At 35.8% G+C, this 20,045-nt stretch overlaps 1 protein-coding gene across 1 annotated transcript; it reads left to right on the forward strand.

Moving 5' to 3' along the window:
- Positions 1 to 24: 24 nt before the first annotated feature.
- Positions 25 to 17,913, forward strand: LOC141435125 (lysosomal proton-coupled steroid conjugate and bile acid symporter SLC46A3-like). Its single transcript, XM_074097701.1, has 5 exons — positions 25 to 1,239; positions 8,657 to 8,758; positions 11,551 to 11,772; positions 15,898 to 16,054; positions 17,702 to 17,913. The coding sequence occupies exons 1-5, from the start codon at positions 252 to 254 to the stop codon at positions 17,808 to 17,810; spliced, it is 1,578 nt and encodes a 525-aa protein (XP_073953802.1). The 5' UTR covers positions 25 to 251; the 3' UTR covers positions 17,811 to 17,913.
- The last annotated feature ends 2,132 nt before the right edge of the window (positions 17,914 to 20,045 follow it).

The following is a 20,045-nucleotide window of genomic DNA, read 5'->3' on the forward strand; positions in this document are numbered from 1 at the left end:
TCGCCGGGCAGACCTCTGTTATCGCAGTCACCGAGATGCGGCGAACAGTCGCGCCAACGCACTTTTGTAACTCTCTTCGATTCAGAACCTGACATTTAAAACTCAGGTTTTCGTAACACCCAAAAACCCTACAGATTAACTCAACAGCCTTAGTCCACCGAGTGACGGCGCCGTATCGGTCGGACACCGAGTGCAGCGTCAACTGCAATATTAAACGGCGGCTCTTTCACTTTTACTGACTCCCATTTGGGATGCCATGCGGTAACATGAGCAGCGAACATACACACAGTTGTGGCAAACTTACCAACTCGAAGACGCGTCTTACTGGAAACTCTAATAAGTCATGGCGGGAAAAATCCAAAGGAGTGTTAAAGAGCATCAAGAATTTATGGCGCGAAATCACCGTGGAACCATGTTTGTTTACTTACATGCTCTGCACAGCGCTGTCGTCATTTGCCGTTCAGAACATGCACTTGGAAAAGGCGTGCAGGGTCAATTTGGATTACGGCGAAGAAATATGTGACAGAATTCAGCATAGAAATGTTACTGGACTGGAAAAGGAAATGAATGAAATAGAAACGTTAGTGGCAAAGGTAGTCGCTTGGAAGTTCCCGCTTCAGACAGCTATACCCGCTGTTATGGTGCTCTTTGTTGGGGCATGGAGCGACAAAAACAAAAAAAGGAAGATATGTATACTGTTCCCAATGATTGGAGAAATTATTGCTAACTCAGGATTACTTTTAGCAACGTATTTTTATTACGAAGTGTCCTTATCGGCGACAGTTCTTATTGAAGCACTTCCAGCGGCACTAACTGGCAGCTACATTATTATATTTATGGGGATGTATAGTTTCATGGCAGATAGAACATCAGTGGAAAACAGGACATTTCGTTTGGGGATTGTGACTATTTGCGTCAGTTTGGGCACTCCTATGGGGACAGTACTAAGTGGGATATTCTTACGACTTTTGGGATACTACGGTGTGTTTTCTTTGCTTCTCGTTTTACATTGCGGCTCGTTGTTGTACGGTGTACTTAAACTTGAGGATGTTGCGGCCATGGAAGATAAAACGAACGAAAATTGTGCTCCTAACAATAAATTTAAAAAAGCAGTGTGTGACGTCTTGGGACTTGTTGTTAACACTTTGATGGTAGCGGCGAAGCCGAGAGCATTTGGAGGGCGTATGGAAATATTTTTGATACTTGGCTTGTATATCATTATGGTTGGACCATTGTATGGTAAGTAATGTGAACAAAACCTATATTCGGATTTTATCTTTTAAGTCTGTTTTTGAAAGTTCTAGAAAAAGGATAAATACTAAAAGGATTGGTACTTTCACAACGTTTCCTTGTGGATCCGCCTATTTAACGTCAGCAGGACCAAATAAATACCTATAGGTGACAACGTATAATAATTAATATAAAAAATAGCCAACTAACTCAAAACTCATTTTTAGAGCGGTCCACATCCTCCACTCTTTCTCTCATTTGGACTTAATACTTTGTCACTCCCATAATAAAAAAAAAACCTTCGATTCCTTTAGGCTAAGAAGCGTGCCAAGAAATTACCTAATCAATTATACATAGGTAGTTATGCACTCGAAAATCACAATTGTTTTTACTGGTAGCTGTCGAGTAAAAAAGGACCCTTTTTCAAAATGATCCCTTATGTTAGAGGTGCAATAAATTTTTCACGGAAAAACTAATTTTCTGTACAAAAGAAATAACGAATCGTAAGTTATCTTAATTTTTTATCATCATCACCGTCCATAAAATAAAAAACCTTATCATATTTCTACCGATAATATAATATTTCGTGTTTGATATAGCCTTGATGATTTTTTTAATTATTTATTACCTAGTCATATATTATGTAGGGTAATTGGTGTAAAACTTAGACGCGAAATTAAGATTAATAACTTACCTGTTGAAAAACGTCACATACCTAAAGCAAAAGAAAAAGATCATCATCATCATCATCATCAGCCTTAAGCTCGTCCACTGCTGAACAAAGGTCTAAAACGAACGCCACAATGAGACAACTCGTCACTTTGCGCAACTCTCACACACGATGTCGTCAGTCCACCAAGTCTAAACTTCGTCTGTCAAAAAAACAACTGAATAAACCTTTTTATTTTTAGGTATCTTGCTATTACTGTGGCCGTATTGTTTGACCCTCTGACGTTTGCAATCGCATTTACCATCTCGTTGTACCCTTCGACGGTGAAGTACCAAGATCTCCTAACTGAATGAAGTTTGACATACAATTGAGGACCTTAGCACCCGTAAGCTAAACCTCCTAAGTTGCATGTTCGAGATCTAGTAAGTTCGAGGTGTACTTCCCTCGCCTTGCTTTCATACTAGGCACGCACTTGACACAAAATAGGAGTGGGGGGTTAATTAAATCGTCCTGAATAAATTATTAAACACAGTCCGTGACTTAGTAGCATACAAGGGAGAGAGTAAAGAATAAAGTTAGTTCGCGATTGGCCACCTCCAAACCGAGACGTTTTAATGTACCCCCCCTCCTATTTCTAGGCACACTTATACAATTGCATATGAATACAATTAAACCAGTGTTGGTTTAAACTAGCAAATTATTTAATCTTTTCAAACATTTCAAGGAAATACTCAAAAAGTTTGGATGAGGTACTTAACGTCTCAGCAAAAAACTTGAACATTTTTGACCTAAGTACTTATGTATGCGCACAACGCACATGCATTTCAATCTAGGTGAGGGCTAGCAAGGACTTTTGAGATAAATGTCAACGTTCGATCCGACAAGAAGCGTAGCAGCTGTTAATACCTACGATAACTGTGTCTAAAATTTACTGAGTTAATAAATAAATAGTAATAAATTTCATATAAAAAAATCTATGAATATTTATACCTGACTTATCTTGAATAATATGCTTAGTGACCCCAGTATAGTCTGCCAACAGGTGGTCTTAGACCAAGGACGACTAAGATCATGTCTAATGTTCATGTCACACCTGTACCGGTTATCGTTGGGAACGATACACTCAAAGTTGTTGACCTTGTTATCTAGTAAGGCAGGTCCAAGAGGTTGCCCGAAGAGTCCAACTCAGATGAGAAACGTTCGGGAAACTTCTTACCATCTTCTCGTCCAAACTCCGCATGCCTGAAGATTAAAGTCTTCAACAAGTGTGTTGTTCTCAGTGATGATTATAGTTTAGAGACGTGGTCCATTACTGCTGGCTTTTTAGAGAGACTTACTCGTGGAGTCACTCAAAGAGCTGAGAGAGCTAGAAAGAAATTCACCGAAGAACTAGTCACCAACATAGCTTGAAGAATAATAGTTAGTTGAAGAGGCAATGGGCGGGCCATATGACTCGAAGAATAGATAAACCGTTGGGGGAGAGAGGTTCTCGAGTGGCAACCATGAAACGGAAGGCGAGGAGTTGGCAGGTCTCCCACTGTGGGTGGACTGATGATATCATGAGAGTTGCGGGTAACTGGATGAAGATGGCTGTCGGTAGTCTCACTGTCCAATCCATAAACAATGGATGTCTTCTGGCTGATGATGATGATGATCTTGTGGGAGATAAACTTGATTTGCAACTTAACAATTACAACGTATGATTATTGTAGTTAGGTAAATTGATTGTCTCATTTGACTTTAAAGTAAGTAGTTGTGGTTAAGATGTCTGCTCAACTACTCTTATATTGAACACAGTCACGAATGGGTCATACAAAAATGTCCTTGAATTACGAATCATGGTGGAATTTGACACCTTATAGATGAAGTTAAAATTGTATGAAAGCTCCGTTGTGACATTTATGAGTATCTAACTTTCGCCCGCGACTCCGTCTGCAGAAAATTCGTTTATCGCTATCTTGTTGGAACTATGCAATTTTCGAAGTAAAAACCATCATATGTCCTTTCCAGGGTCTCACACAATCTTCATACAGAATTTCATTTACATGAATTGGTTCAGGAATTTAAACGTGAAGAGATAACAGTCAAACACACTTTCGCATTTATAAATTAGCAAGTACATTTAGTAAGGATTTTCGTGTCACAAGGGAACATTTTCCAGTCAGTATTTTTTTATGCTTAAGTTCGATTTAACATAGTCCCCCTTTTCCCCTCGTTTGTTGGTTTGGGTCCAATCAAGCAACTAAAATTTCACCAATTTCCACTGATTGGCATAATAAATGAAGATTGAACATTCAATTACAGCATTATATAAATAAAAACCGGCCAAGAGCGTGTCGGACACGCCCCAAAAAGGGTTCCGTAGCCATTACGAAAAAATTAAATAATATTTTTCTGAGAATTACGTATTTTATACGGAATCTTCCATAGTTTAGGTATATTTTATACCTTAGGCTGCTATTTACTCTTAAACTACTAATAATTCTCAAGCAAACTTAACCGTTATAGTTTTTCTTGAAAGTTTGATATAAGTACTTAATACCATCCTGAATTTTTTCAAATTTTTCCACCCACCGGTTTAGATTTTAGAGGGGGGGACGCTCGATTTTAATGAAAACTTGCACTTTAAAGTTGAATATTTCGCAAACAAATCGCTGAATCGAAAAATTGTTTCGTAATGGCTACGGAACCCTATTTTGGGCGTGTCCGACACGCTCTTGGCCGGTTTTTTTACATGTCATAGAATAATGCTTGTAAGTCATACCCATCCGACTGTTGCCTACGTACTAAATAATTCGTTTCCTTAAACAAATGCAACCGGATAAATGGCGGAAAAAATCCTGTATCAAGAGGTCTAAGTCCGCTGTCCTTCACTTCAAGATCACTATGTGTCGGGAAACGTATGTATACAGCGCCTATTCGTTATTATTTATCAATATAAGATTAAAAAATTTACGAGTCAGTTAATTGATTTGCAATTCAATGCAGTGTGTTGGCATTCGTCGCAGCGACGACGTGGGTTTTATTTTGACATTTTATTGATGTTTTTTGCAATTAAATTTTGAGGACGATGGTAAAAAAAACAAGTCTTAGATTGACTCAAAAAAAGGTTTTTGATTCGGCGGTTATATGTGTTTAATTTTTTCGACAGTGTACACGTTACAGCGGTGGTCTAATTTAAACTATATTGTTGTCGTTACTTTATTCGCGTTTGAAGTTGAGTCATACAATAAAGTACAAATTCATTTATTTAACACCACAAATTAAGACAATGATTTAACCAAACTAAAAATAAAAAAGTGTAAACAATAGGCCATCTTATATTTCGCTTCAAAGTGATGACACGTTTTCGTATTTTTTGGTTCTAGTCATGAAATATTTTCTAATTTAATTATGATTACTTATTGTGAATTTCTTCACCACATTCACAATTGAAGGTGATACGTAGTTGTTGTCTGCGGCTCCATTTGCGAAGAGTCCGTTTATCTCTATTCTGCCGGAACTTTTAAATTTTTCAGGGCTAAAAGTATAGTATGTGTGTACATATTATGCATGTATGTATGTATATAACTCTTTATTGTACATAAACCATACAACAAAACACAGATTATAATTAGAAAGAGATGTACAAAGACCAACTTATCCCATGAAGGGATTTCTTCCAGGAAAGTGTCCTTTGTATTATAAACTATTTGTGTGCCTCCTCTAAATCCAATGACCACCTATACTGATACACTGACACACTCACAAAGTTTTGCATTTACAATATCAGTAGGTTAACCTCATTAGTCATATTCGATTGCGTAGGTCAGTGTTCCGGCAAATATGTTTATGAACCAAATGTGTCCATCTTGTTTATAAATCTGTTTATAGGATTATATTTTGTGATTTTAAGAGGACAAGCTAGCAAAGCAGTGAAAACTATAACCAATCAACTGGTCTTAGGCTACACATCTACTATAGAGATATGCTAGAACGCGTAGCTGTAGGTATGTCAAAAAAAAATTAGCCGATAATAAGTTTTTGGTGGCTGTTGTTTTGTTCTAAGTACTAAATCGCATACCAGGATGTACATATTTTAAAAAATGTTTCACATTAACTACGTTTTACAAACTGACAAACTTATAAACATACCAAAGGTGAAAGATAGCTAAAAAATGACCTAGGTTGGTTCGATTTCCTTAACTCGCTTGAGAAGATTGGGTAATCTTCTTTGTGGATATTTTGCTTGAAGTTTTTTGAAGCCTCACACATTGAGCTAGCAGCGTTAATTTTTCCGAATTGGTACAAATAGAGATTTTAAAAAACAAGCAACTTTTTGTTTGTGGTGTCTATTGGGTGGCAAAGATTGCTTTCCAGTTTGATGTCCAGTAGCTTTGGCTATGTGTTGTCTATCAGTCAGTCGGTGGTATTCGTTTTGTTATTTATATCATTATCGTCATCATACCAGCCGTAGGACTTCCACTGTTGGACATAGCAATGTTTTATAAGTACCAATAAGTATAATATTACAAGATATCCGCAGAAAATTTGTGTTGAACTGCACAAATTGCATGAGGTTTTTTAGTTCAATGACATACCTTTGTTTATTCAAATCCCCAAAACTGTATTTTTATAATATGTCACCAACAAGAACTGTCCACATTTTTTCCCTTTACCAAGTTATAAATAACTTCCCACGCAGTACATTGATTACCTTTTTGGAGTTTTATAAATTTATAATCACAATAATAATATAATAAGCAAAGCACGGAAAGAGTGAGGTGTTTTAAGAATTTGTATAACATGGACATTCAACGGTAGTTGGTCTCATGAGTAATTTTACTATACTAACGAAATTATTGTACATAGACTGCTTTACTTCTTTGAGCTTGACGTCGCCATTAAAACGAAAGGCGCTATGACTGAGATACGCCCTTTTAGTTTTTTTTGTTCCATTCGATAGCTAGACAAGGTTTGCATCTAATTATATAAGCCATATAGCGCTATCTTACCTAAAACGTTTAAAAAAATCACTAAGAAGTTTTTTCATATCTCATCTTTTTCTTAAATTACTATGAGGTTGAGTGCTATGTTGATTTTCCAAAGCCAAACAGCCGTATGTCATACACATAGGCACACATTACATACATTACACACATAGATTATTATAATATAGAAAAAGAAAAAGACTTCTTCCATTTTTTTCTTTTATTATGTTTTAAAAATCGACAGGTTGTAAACTCATCATTTTATTGAAGACAGTTATAACACAGGACAGTTAGTCCACACCACACAAGCTTTAAATTGGTGAAAATCAACTAAAAACATGCATAAAATGAGTCAATCCTAATATATATGTGTGTGTTAATAATATTTAAGTAACTAACCTTTATTAAGCACTCAGTGCTACTAACGTTTCGTAATTATGGTAATAGCAACTAATGGTACATGCATAATCCAACTGATCTAAAATTGTAATTTCAACCCAAATACCGGAATAATCTTTTGGTTAACGCTCGCAGTTGAAATCAAGTAATTAATTGGTATTTACTCGGCTTAATTAGCTGTGGTTAATAATAATTTTGTAACGTGTTCGAAAAGGCGGGATAAGGAAGGAGAAATGGCCCCCGTCAAGAACTAAGGATTATTTTAATGTCGGTTGTTTGCTATCAGATCTTATAAGTAATGTAGATTAGATATTGTTGTATATTTTCGAGAAAAAAAATGTGCTTGTGTCAACAGGCGAAATCAATATTTATAAAGCGTTCTATTTTTAATTTTTAGGGTTCCGTACCCAAAGGATGCCAATGGAACCCTATTACTGAGACTCCTGTCTGTCGCAGGGCTCTATATCCTGAGCCGTTAGCTAGAGACTTGAATTTTTCACAGATTATGTATTATAGTGGCCGCTATAAGAACAAATATTAAAAACAGAATAAAATTGATATTTTAGTGAGGCCCCCATACAACAAACGTGTTTTTTTGCCATTTTTGCTTGATATTAATAACAGCAACAGGTAGACGCTTGAAATATCCAAAGAATGTGTAGTTGTGTAATCAATTTAAAAATAAATAATTAAATTAAAATAAAATAAATAAATATTAAGAAGGTGGCGGGACGATTTGGAGCGATTCCAGCCGGACTGGCAACATTTTGCCGAAGCCAGAGACGAGTGGAAGGAGAAAGGGGAGGCCTTTGCCCAGCAGTGGGACATTATATAGGCTATTAAAAAAAAAATTTTCAGGCAGGCTCCCATACAACAAACTTGATTTTTTTCCCGTTTTGTTTTTGCTATTTATATATAATACAGAAATTATAATTATTTGTACAAAATTTGTGCATCATAATGATGACAACAAAAGCCAAAGCAAAAGACGCTGCAGTAAATTATCACGAGATGGACATCTCAATACTTCTAAATATCACTCGTTCAACAAACAATATTTTTTTTCTTAAGATAATTGTGTCCGCCGACAATAAGTATGCTCGCAACACAATAAGCGAGCGGTATGAAACAAAACACGTACAAAATTAAAATTAATTTCGCACCTGTCTTAAAAAACAAATGTAACATGTACGTGCATAAGTAGACAAAATATAACCATGACCAATCCAATACGCCTTGGCATTGGCTTGAAAGTAAATGACCCTCACAACACACAATGCGACAACAATTCGATAACACAACACATACCAACCCAAATTAATCTTTAACTGAAAAACATAAAGTTTCAATTAAATAGCAATATGTTTTCATATGCTTTTTTTTACAGGTGATTCACAAGTGGCTTACTTGTATGCTATACGAAAATTCCACTTCACCGAAGTTGAATATAGCGTTTATGGTACAATCAACATAGTGCTGGGCTTGGTTGGTAAGTTAATTAGAATTATAAGTTATTTTTAGGTCATATTGTGCTATTTCTGTAGAGGTCGACGTAACATGACAAAGGGTGGTCAGGGTACCTGAGACGATATTGTATTATGACGTCTAAATAACCTCCAATACGAGTTTAGTTGCATTATGCAAATTACGAGTATGGGAATGAGATATTATTAAGTATATCACTTTGACGTGCCTAGTGATTTTGTCAAAATTAGACATTAATGACATTTTAATAAGAACCACGGCACGCGTCATCGTGAATGACTCTACCTATACCAATAATAATACAATGATAATGTATCGCTGAAAAATAAATAATTATATTTATGCTTGATCAATAGGTGTCCTATGGTCCTTTACTACGAAGTGGAAAATTCGAACTTCGTGTCTTGCCGTCCCTCTCACGCTCATATATTATTCAAAACGAGAGCGAGAGGGACGGTACGATAAGAACTTCGATTTTCGAATTACGTAGTAGCCCCTCTGTTTTGTAAAGGCACGTAGGCCTAGTTCAAGATAAAAAAAGATGTAAAAAAAATCGTTACGCAAAATTAAATGTCTGCAACAGATTTTTAACTAAAATCACCAGCCGTCATACGATACTAATTTAATTTTAAAAAGATTTTGTTATCAATGTATGTAGCTTAGGTCAAGGATGCAGATAAAAACGCATCCACATGACCGTAGAATTTTTGCATCGCAGTGGATCGCAGTTGTAAAAGATAAAGTCGTCAGTATGTACGTTATCTATCATAAATAACAATGTATTCATCAAAAAGTTTTTATTAAATTAATACAATCATCTTTGGCCTCTTTTTAACCTTCGCCGTGCTCAAATCAGGTATTAAGTAGAGCTTGCATTTAATAAAATTATATTTTAGCTTTTATCCATGCCTTCGCTCGTGTGAATCAATAAATCTGACAATTGTATTGAAATTCCGGGATTTTACTGAATTCTTATGAAAATTCCGAAAATATGCGTAGTGATCATCATTTAAAATTGCACGAAGAAGTTCCGTGCAAAATTTCATGTTGCAGTCAGTGGTTCAAATTTTAGAATTTTTCATGCGTCTCAAAAAATCCCACGGTTAAATCTGAATAAAAATTTTGCCCATATACGGAAAAGAATGAAAAACATACCCGCAAAATCATATTTTTTTAATTCATGTAATTTTTTAAAATCTTTATTTATTATGGAACTTTGATCAATGGGTAATGAACATAATGTCATTTCCAAAAGGTCTAAACTATAAAAACAATAATTGATGTAATTTGTTGGATGAAACATTAAAATGCGTTTCCTTGTCATAAATGCATAAAAGTTGTTTATCACTTTACTTATTTCCACGTTTTAGCTAAGTATTTATTTTAATCACTAGCTGTTGCCCGTGGTTTTGTCTGCGAAGAATCCACTTATCGCTACAGCCTTTTCCGCTGTTAAAAGTACCTATCCCCAGTATTAATCCAGGTTATAAACTATCAGCAGCGTGCCAAGTTCATCCAAATTATTTTAGCCGGTTTTGTGTGATGGACTAACAGTAACATACGTTTAAACTTTTGTGGGTGTTACTAGCGGGTTTTTAATGCATAAAATCTTGTAAGATGATCTTTTTATGGTTAGATTGATTTAAAATATGGTGTGGATAGATAAATATTTAATGGATAGCAAAGTAAAATACAGTTAAGAAAAAAAAACTTCTAATATTTTTTTAAACAAAAACCTGCAATTTATAGGTAACTATAGTAAAGATTTTCCGTAATTTTACACGCAATTATTACTTTGCTTTTTACGCCCACGAAAAGGAAATAAAACTTTATCGCTCTCGGTAAAGAAATTTACTTTTTGCAAACTTTTTTATCAGAACAAATTTCTCTGACCCTAACGTAATCTCATGGCTTTGATTAAAACTTTTATTGCTCTGGCAAATTGGGAGGTACAATAATTGTATACATTGTGAGAAAAGCAGTCAGCACACAAGAAAATCTAGTACCTACCTACTAACTTAACCCCCATATTTCATTAGGGAGTTTTTTTAATATTAGAAAAAATAACCCTTCTTCTGGCAGTCGGGTGATAAATTTAGGGTTTTTTTTTAATGCTTACTAGGCAATTATTTTTGTTTGAGGATGATTGTGAGCTCATTTTAAGTGCACAGCTTAGTTTAATATTGTGACTAGAACATGGGTTTGTTGAACCACTTACAACTATTCGAAATTTGGCTATGTACCTAATGATTAATTTCCACATTTTTGACGACTATTCTAGGAGTACGCATTAAGTACTCGTCTAAATTAGCGATAGTGTCAAAGTAACTTGACATTCCCGTGGTGTGACTGTATAACTTTTACTCAAACTTTTCTGAACGATCACCTTTATATTATCTGCTAAAATTGAGCTAGGCAAAGAGTTTCTACCATCTCATTTTTGTGAAGACACACACACACACACAAAAATCACGCCTGTATTCTCAAATGGGGTAGGCAGAGCACACGAGACCGCTTCGAAGCCACTTTTAGCAATTTGTGAAAACTTTTCTGTAAAAATGGCCGACGATTCTGGCACAGGTTTTTAGCTAGGTAACTAAAAATCGAAAACGACATCAAAATCACAGCCAATTTGTAGAAAATGTGACCAGTAAAATGAGGCGGTTGAACCAAACTCACGTTTATACTTTAAATTACCTTTTAACAATCCATCGAGTTTTCGTATTGAATTTTATAATTTTGATTCTTGCTCTATAGACTTTGAAGACTATTTATCTTAATTTTACTATATTTCAGGCACGGTCTTCTGCATATCAGTGCTCAGCAAGAAGTTTCATGTAGAGGACAGCGTTATAGGGGGCATAGCTGGTGTGAGCCGGATAGCTGCGTGTTTTGTCTTCGCATTTGCGCCTACCAGGGAGTGGTACTATTCAGCTCCCGTCTTCAATATATTTAGTTCAGTGGGCTTGACTGCAATAAGGTCCATTGCTACGAAGAGTGTGCCTTCTGAGGAAGTTGGTAAGATGCTTTTATTATGTTAAAATATATATCTTCCTTATAATATGATAGATACTTCAGTACGAGTAAGACCAGGGTTAATGGTGTATACCGAAATGACCAATAGCTAGTTAATTTTCGAGCTCGAGCTATTCAAGTTAAGTCCATAATTAGAACCACGTGGATTGATATCAAATAATGTAATAGTAATAGGTCTGATACCGGTACAAGTTATTCTTGTACCACAACTTTAACGCGAACAATTACATAAGTACATCAATTAATTGGTTTTCAAACTAAAAATACATTTTTACATTCCTTTTGACTATGATTCAGCTGCTTCAGTTAAACTGAGTTAAGTGCTGAGTCAATCAGTACTTAAAAACAATGTTGATATTATTTATTATGAAGTCATTTGACTTTGTAATTATTGGAGCAAAACACGCTTTCCGGAATAAAAAAAGAACGAGTTGACACCGTGTCTGTAATGACAACAGGTGTCTTTGTAACATTCAAATAGCTCATATTGCTCATCGTTACGATAAAACTATTATCCAACTCATCAGTCGTTACGTAACGTTGCATCACAATGGGACGTTATGTAACATAACGATCGCAATCAGTGTTACCTCGTTAGCTACTGGCTCCTACTGTCACTGTTTAATTTTACAGTTATGACATGTCATGTCATATTATTGTGTATGTATGACCTCATGTGAATGGGTGTTAGATCAATTTTATAACGATAGCAATCAGTGTTACCTCGTTAGCTACTGGCTCCTACTGTCACTGTTTAATTTTACAGTTATGTCATATATATGTATGGCCTCATGTGACCATTCACAACGGTGTTAGATCAATTTCATCAGTTTTTTATTAAATGCAAATTAAAACTGATTTGCTTGGACTAGTTCTTGCAGTAGGTAAGCTTGCATTTGTGAGTTAGTCTCAATACATATTCCGCGGATATAGATGTATTAATCCAGCGTACCGCAAAGTGTGTGCTACGGCACACTGGTGTACCGTGGTCATAAGTTGGTGTGCCTCGGAAAAATAAGCTTATCTCATAAAGAAATGGACGGAAGAAAAATACTTATACAGATTTAAAACACACATTTTTCATTTATGATGTACCTCCAAAATTTTTCGTTTTACTAGATGTACCTATCTACCTTGAACACGAAAAGTTTGCAGAACACTTTATTAATCATCTCAAATAATGAATCGGCGAAGACCGCGCGCGACACGCGGGGCGACGAGTCTTTTCTCTGTTCATTGCATTGAGTAGGTACATATGGCTGGACAAACCCAGGTCCGCGAGCCCGCCAAAGCATTTGAATTTGCCCGCCAACGCGTTAATATTTCTTCTTTGCAGCATTCTGCCGCTTTACATTTAATAAAAATGCTAAGCTATAAAATCAATTGGCCAGCTTTGTACTAGTACATTTTTTTTCTTCAATGCTCATTACTGATGCTGCTGCCACTGGGCGGAAAGCGTCTTAGCCAAGTAATGAACATAGAAAACACATCTCGCGCCGCCTATCGCTAACTTCATCATCATTATTTAAGAGTTCTATTCTTGTCGGTGGAGTAGTCACTAATCCCTTTCATCCACCGGCTTTATAACTTCTTAATCTGACCCTTTCTGATGCAAATATACGTGGTGCTAATTGTTGACAAATTTTATAATATAAGGTGAGACGAATTCTGCGCAATTTGAAAATAAAGTGAGGAACGTCTTCGTTGAGACCATCTATGTATTAGGAACTATCACGTACCAGACTCGTAATATGTATAAATTGACCGATAAGAAATTAACAGGCACGACTTTTTGATATCAGTGTAAAAGCAAGCTGTACCTACCTACGTTCGACTGTACACAGAAATAAAAAATGCATTCAAACTAAAATAATGAACCAGTTTGCTACAGTTGATAATTTAGCGGGATAATACAGATATTGGTGGTTATCTCAGCGAGAAAATTTGGCGTAGCTGATAATTATGGTGTGGACTAATTGTGGCAATTAGCACTACTTTTTTTTCAAAAGAAAACACATTTTGATCTTAAGCCAGATTGCTAGTTTTATAAAAGTCATTAAGTTTATTAAAAAAATTTTTTTCATTGAAATCATAATTTTGGTGTGGCGTCCAGTATCCGTTGTTCTTGATGAATGTCTATGATAGAACCATAACATCCATTTATTTAACTAAAAATGCATTGTATTTTATTCTTCATTAGTTCAAGTATCTTATAAGAATATATAAATAAATATTAGTACATGAATTTATACTCAAAACTAGGCACTAAAATTTGTCCATGTGAAATTGGCAATTTTGGTGGTAAATATTGAAGATGTTTTTGTGGTCGAACGAAACGCAATAAGACCAACAAACGTGTGTTAACCTGTGCGTTTAGTTCCGCTCCTGCACTGAGCGATGACACACGTGCCATATCTTGCTGGATCTGTCCGCCAAGCACGTAAGTATCTAATTTTGGTGTGTTAAAATACTTTTTAATGCAATTTTGGTGGTGTATGTAACTAATGACTTAGCAATACTTGTTTTTGTATGAAGTATATGCGAGGCATGTTAAAAGTTTCCTTTTTAAAATATTAAGTTAAATTGGAAGTGAATGATACGGTTTTTTTTTAATCATTTTTTATGCATTTTTCTAATTTTGGTGGATCAATTTTGGTGGTTTTGGTGGTAATTTGAAGCCCACCACATAATTATAATTTCATTTTTAAGCCTTTTACATTTAAAACTTTGCATTTACAACATTATTGACTCAATGCACTTATTTCAAGTAAAATAAAACACTTAGATACCTACTTTACAATAAAACTAAATTATCACTATAAAACTTAATTTATTTTTTAGAATGGCTAACCGCAAGAAAAAACAATCAAGAGAAGAAGTCCTCGAAAAGAATAGTACATTGTGTCTTAAGGGCGATAAACAAGGAATTACGAACGAGAGTCTATTAGAAGCCCGAAGTCGAAGACTGAGCTTTAGTTAGTCGATGTTCGTAATTCTAGTACCGCCCGTGCGACATACAATGTTTTTCATCACATTGCGAGTAAAATTGTATATTTGTAAAAGAAAACTAATATTTTTCAAAAATTGCCGATACCGCTGACTACGCTCTTGGCAGCGCCAGCCTCCGCGCCGCCCTCCCCCAGCCTGACCATGCGCCCGACGTGCTCCTGCACGCCAGCACGACCAGCACGCCATGCAGTATCACACTCATTTATCGACCTTGGGCTTCATGACAAGAAAATTAGTACCGGCAATGACTCATTTACCGACCACGGGTTTCATGACAAGCACATTAAGGTCGAGGGTTTTATTTGGGGGGTTGCAACTAAGGTAGCCTGCATGTTACGACACTGTTTAAGAGCAAGTGTGATGAAAATATAATTGCATTATCATCGACTTCGGGCTTCTAATAGACTCTCGTTCGTAATTCCTTATTTACCGCCCTTAAGACACAATGAACTATTTTGTTACTACGAGTTAAACATTGTATTTTCGTAGAGATTTTGGTACAATTAAACGATTAATAAACATTTATTTCTTTTTATATCCAGCAGACAATTTGATCACGAAAAATGTTTTTTTACCTTGAATAGCACAAGTACATCTATTTTGGTGTAGATGTGCAATTTTGGTGGCCAATATATCTAATTTTGGTGGGTACAAGCAATTTTGGTGGTAATCAAATTACTAAAATCATAATATCTCCAAAACTATATGTATAATGAAGGGCCATTACGACACAATATTTATTATGACTTGTAACGTATTGTTGATATATCATTTTGACTCGGACAACAAAAATAAAAAAAGCCACCAAAATTAGGATTTCAAGCTTGTCGAAATTCACCCATATATTGGTCGGTCGGACGTCAAAAATATTGTCATTAGCGTAGCCAATTAGCATTTACACGGCCAAATTACCGTGGCAATTAGCACTACTTTTCCAAAACAAATGATGAAAAAAAGCATCCGCATGATCCGCGTTCAATTCCGAGATACGCTAGTATTCACTCAACATCGAGCAGTAAAGATGTAACATAAACTTAGCTACTTTCATCATGTAAGTGTACCCTTAAAACCTCCAGTTTATGGTTGCCTTTTTTTCAGCCAAGTTGAGCTCACTCATAGGCGTGACTGAGGCTATAGCGCCTTCGATATACATGCCTACATCCAGTTTGATTTACGTCAAATCTATAGAGAATTTTCCGGGCGCATTTTACCTCTTCGATGCAGCACTTACTGTGGTGGCCCTGGGACTGTTTGCGTGAGTAATTAATACCTAGACTCTAGCCAAAGAAAGCTGTCCACGCATTTTTTTACGAAACTTTATCTGGTATCATATTGTCATTCTAGCCCGGCTTAAATAATTTTGATACTTCTGCTGTAAAAAATAAAAAATTTTCGTTTAATTATACCTCCTACCATCCTCAAAATGCAAAATGTTATAAGATTATATTAGAATTAAAATGTTAGAAGATATATTCAATGCCAATCTGGGGATACGGTCCAAAAATTGATGCGTCTGGACTGTGTAAGTAGATGGGCACTGACAAAGGTCATAAAAATTACCAAGGGACTCCTAAAGTGCATCATCAACTTTCACATAATTATTACCTACTACATGAATTTTGATACGCTTGACGAGTCCCGAGTATAATTTAATATCTGGAAAATTTAAATAATTTCTAAGTATCAACATCGTTTAATCAGTGTACAGCAAGTATTAGTTGTCAGCCTCATTTTTTTAATTTGTCGTTATTCATCTGCCGATCGTTACCGTTGTAATATATTTAGTTGCATAATTATATCTTCATAGGTAGGTACTGATTAAAAGTTCTTAGTATGTAATACTACTACTACTTACTACTAATGTAACCTAAGTAATATAAAGTTCATTTAGTCTGACTGGACACCCCCATAATTTATTTTTCATCACACTTGCTCGTAAACAGTGTCGTAACATGCAGGCTACCTTGTTTGCAACCCCCCAAATAAAACCCTCGACCTTAATGTGCTTGTCATGAAACCGTGGTCGGTAAATGAGTCATTGCGCGTACTAATTTTCATGTCATGAAGCCCAAGGTCGGTAAATGAGTTTGTTACTGCATGGCGTGCTGCAGCTCCGTGCGCGCGCTGCACACGCACGCCATGCACATGCTGCGGATTGCCAAGAGCGCAATCAGCGGTATCGGCAATTTTTGATTAAATATTAGTATTTCTTTTACAAATATACAATTTTACTCGCAAATTTGATGAAAAACATTGTATGTCGCACGGGCGGTACTAGAATTACGAACATCGACTCATTAAAGCCCTCAGTCTTCGACTTCGGGCTATTAATAGACTCTCGTTCATAATTTCTTATTTACCGCCCTTAAGACACAATGTACTATTAAATTATGATTGATAAATTATGTTCAAAGTGACTCACGTAACTGAACTGGAAAACTTTTACAAGATGATTAATCTAATTAATTAACTACTAAAGACAACTCTCGTGTACAAAAACTAAAACAGGGTTGATTACAGTGTATGTGAAGTTCCCAATCCACATTTGGCTCGCGTGGGCACTACGGCCCAAACCCTCTAGTTCTGAGAGAAAGCCGGTGCTCTGCAGTGGGGGTATATAGGCCGAGATGATATTGAATAATAATAATACCCTATCTCTTAACGAGTTTAAATTTTTATGTCATTCTTTTACTTAACGTGCATTACATTATCATTTAATTATAATTTACAATGTCATTGATTAGTAATATTACAAAGTAGGTAGTTCAGTGATTGTGCCGAGTTATCGGCATCGGTTCAACAGCCTCTCTACTTCATGTACAACAGTGTGAAAACGTATTTATTGTGATGCTGATACTTATGTTTCCATAACTAAGACTTATTATTTTCTTTTGTTTCGCAGAATAATTTACATATTAGTCAAGAGAAGACAAAAGAACAAAGTAAAGGATTTGGCCAAAAAAGAAGAATATGCAAGAGACAATCCGGACCAAGAAGTTTCACGAATTTAAGCAACGTTTGTGATATTTTTTTTGTTTTTAGAATTATGAAAACTGATAGTTTATCAAACAAGGCTGTTAAGCTGTGCAATAAAGACGAAGTCAGTGAACTGAATTGGTTTATACTTCTTTCATAAAAGCCTCAGCATCAGCGTGTTGGTTCTACATAACGAAGGTTCAGTATATTCAGAAAAATAATGAAAATTCATCCGCCATAGCAAGTGTTCCCGCTAAAAAATATAATTATTATAGGTAGTGCCACGAGAGTTGAAGCAAATGATTACACACACAGCGATATGAAGAACTGATTGCATAATCTAACCAACAAAAAGTTGGAAAACCCCCAACTTTGTCACTTCAAATTTCAATATCTCAAAAACGGCTAAACTGATTTTGATGAAACATGTCTAAGAAGCATCGATAGAAAACCTGATTTCGATTAAAAAAACTGCATTTAAATCGGTCCACCCGTGTAAGAGCTACGGTGCCACAGACAGACACACACACAGACACACATAGCGGTCAAACTTATAACACCCCTCTTTTTCGTCGGGGGTTAATAAAAGGAGAATGAATGAAATTAATGAGTAAATGTCCAAATCCTACTGTCATTACATGACATGTTCTTGTGAGCATGACCTCAGTTCTGCTACCTATAATAATTAGAACACATTGAAAAAAGAAGCAGAAAAGAAACGCTGGAGCCGCGAATCGAACTTGAACCGATTCATATGTTGTTTATTTTATATTCTCAGCGAGTACAGTCAACGTCTTAAATACATGTACTAAGACATCAAATATATCTATACAGCTTTATGCCACCTACCTTATGGTCGATACAAGCGCCGAAGCTACAGAAAAACGGCAAGTTACTTACGTTGACATAGTATGAAGACAACTTCGACATTGGAGGATTCATCAAATGGAGATATATCTTCAACAATTGAATTAATTTAAACCATTTTTTTAAATGGCCTGTGCTAATGTCCCACAGCTGGGCAAAGGGTTCTTCCTTAGATTTCCAACTCGCCCTGTCTGCATTTATGTCTGGCCAGTCGCTGGAGACCGCGTCCAGGTCATCCCGCCATCTCCGACTTGTCCTGCCGGGGTGCCTATAGGGTGTGTGCCCACTAGTTCTATTGACAGTACTAGAATAGAGTTCTTTAATAGTACTGTCAATAGAACTAGTGGGAACACACCGCCGATAGCCATCGTGGGGCATCCGCTGAGTGGTAACCTATGACCACCTCTCTAGGTGCATGCGGCAAACGTGACAAGCCATTATTAACCAGTTAATCTAAAATTATTTTTTGGTGAGTATTAATAGACAAATCGCAAGACCAAACTTTAGCATACAACGAATAATACTTCAAGCGAATATTTTTCAAGACAAGAATTTTCCCAGTTGACTAGAGTATTAAACTATTATAAAAATGTGACGGCGTGTCGTAAATTAATTAGTTTTTTCCACTTTCGTCTCGTCTAGCCATAAAACACGGCAAATAATTAGTCAGCTGCATTGAAAATTCTTAAATATCCCTGACTTTAAACTCAAGATAAGGTTATGTAAAATTCTAAACGCTAATCACAATAGTGGCTTTCTATTGTTAGTTTTTTAGGGTTCCGGAGCCAAAGTGGCAAAAACGGAACCCTATAGTTTCGACTATCAATGCTAGAAAGCTGTAACTTTGCACAGATTATATATGTAAACTATGCCAACAAAATGGTACAATAAAAAATTCAAAAAAAATTTTTTTAGGTTGCCTCCCATAGACGTAAAGTGGGGGTGATTTTTTTTTCTCATCCAACCCATTGGTGTGGGTTATCGCTGGATAGGTATTTTAAAACCATTAGGGGTTTGCTAAGACGATCTTTCGATTCAGTGATTTGTTTGCGAAATATTCAACTTTAAAGTGCAAATTTTCATTAAAATCGAGCGTCGTGTAGTAAGTATATCAAACTTAAAAGGAAAACTATAACGGCTAAGTTTGCTTGAGAATTATTAGTAGTTTAAGAGTAAATAGCAGCCTAAGGTATAAAATATACCTAAACTTGGAAGATTCCGTATAAAATACGAAATCCTTAGAAAAATATTACTTAATTCTTTCGTAATGGCTACGGAACTCTATTTTGGGCGTGTCTGACACGCTCTTGGCCGGTTTTTTATTATTTAATGCTAACTGTTGCGACTTCATCTTATCTTCATTTTATCGCTATCCCGCGGAAACTACACAATTTTGCATGATA

Source organism: Choristoneura fumiferana, chromosome 14, assembly GCF_025370935.1.
Source record: "Choristoneura fumiferana chromosome 14, NRCan_CFum_1, whole genome shotgun sequence".
NCBI classification, from domain to species: Eukaryota; Metazoa; Arthropoda; class Insecta; order Lepidoptera; family Tortricidae; genus Choristoneura; species Choristoneura fumiferana.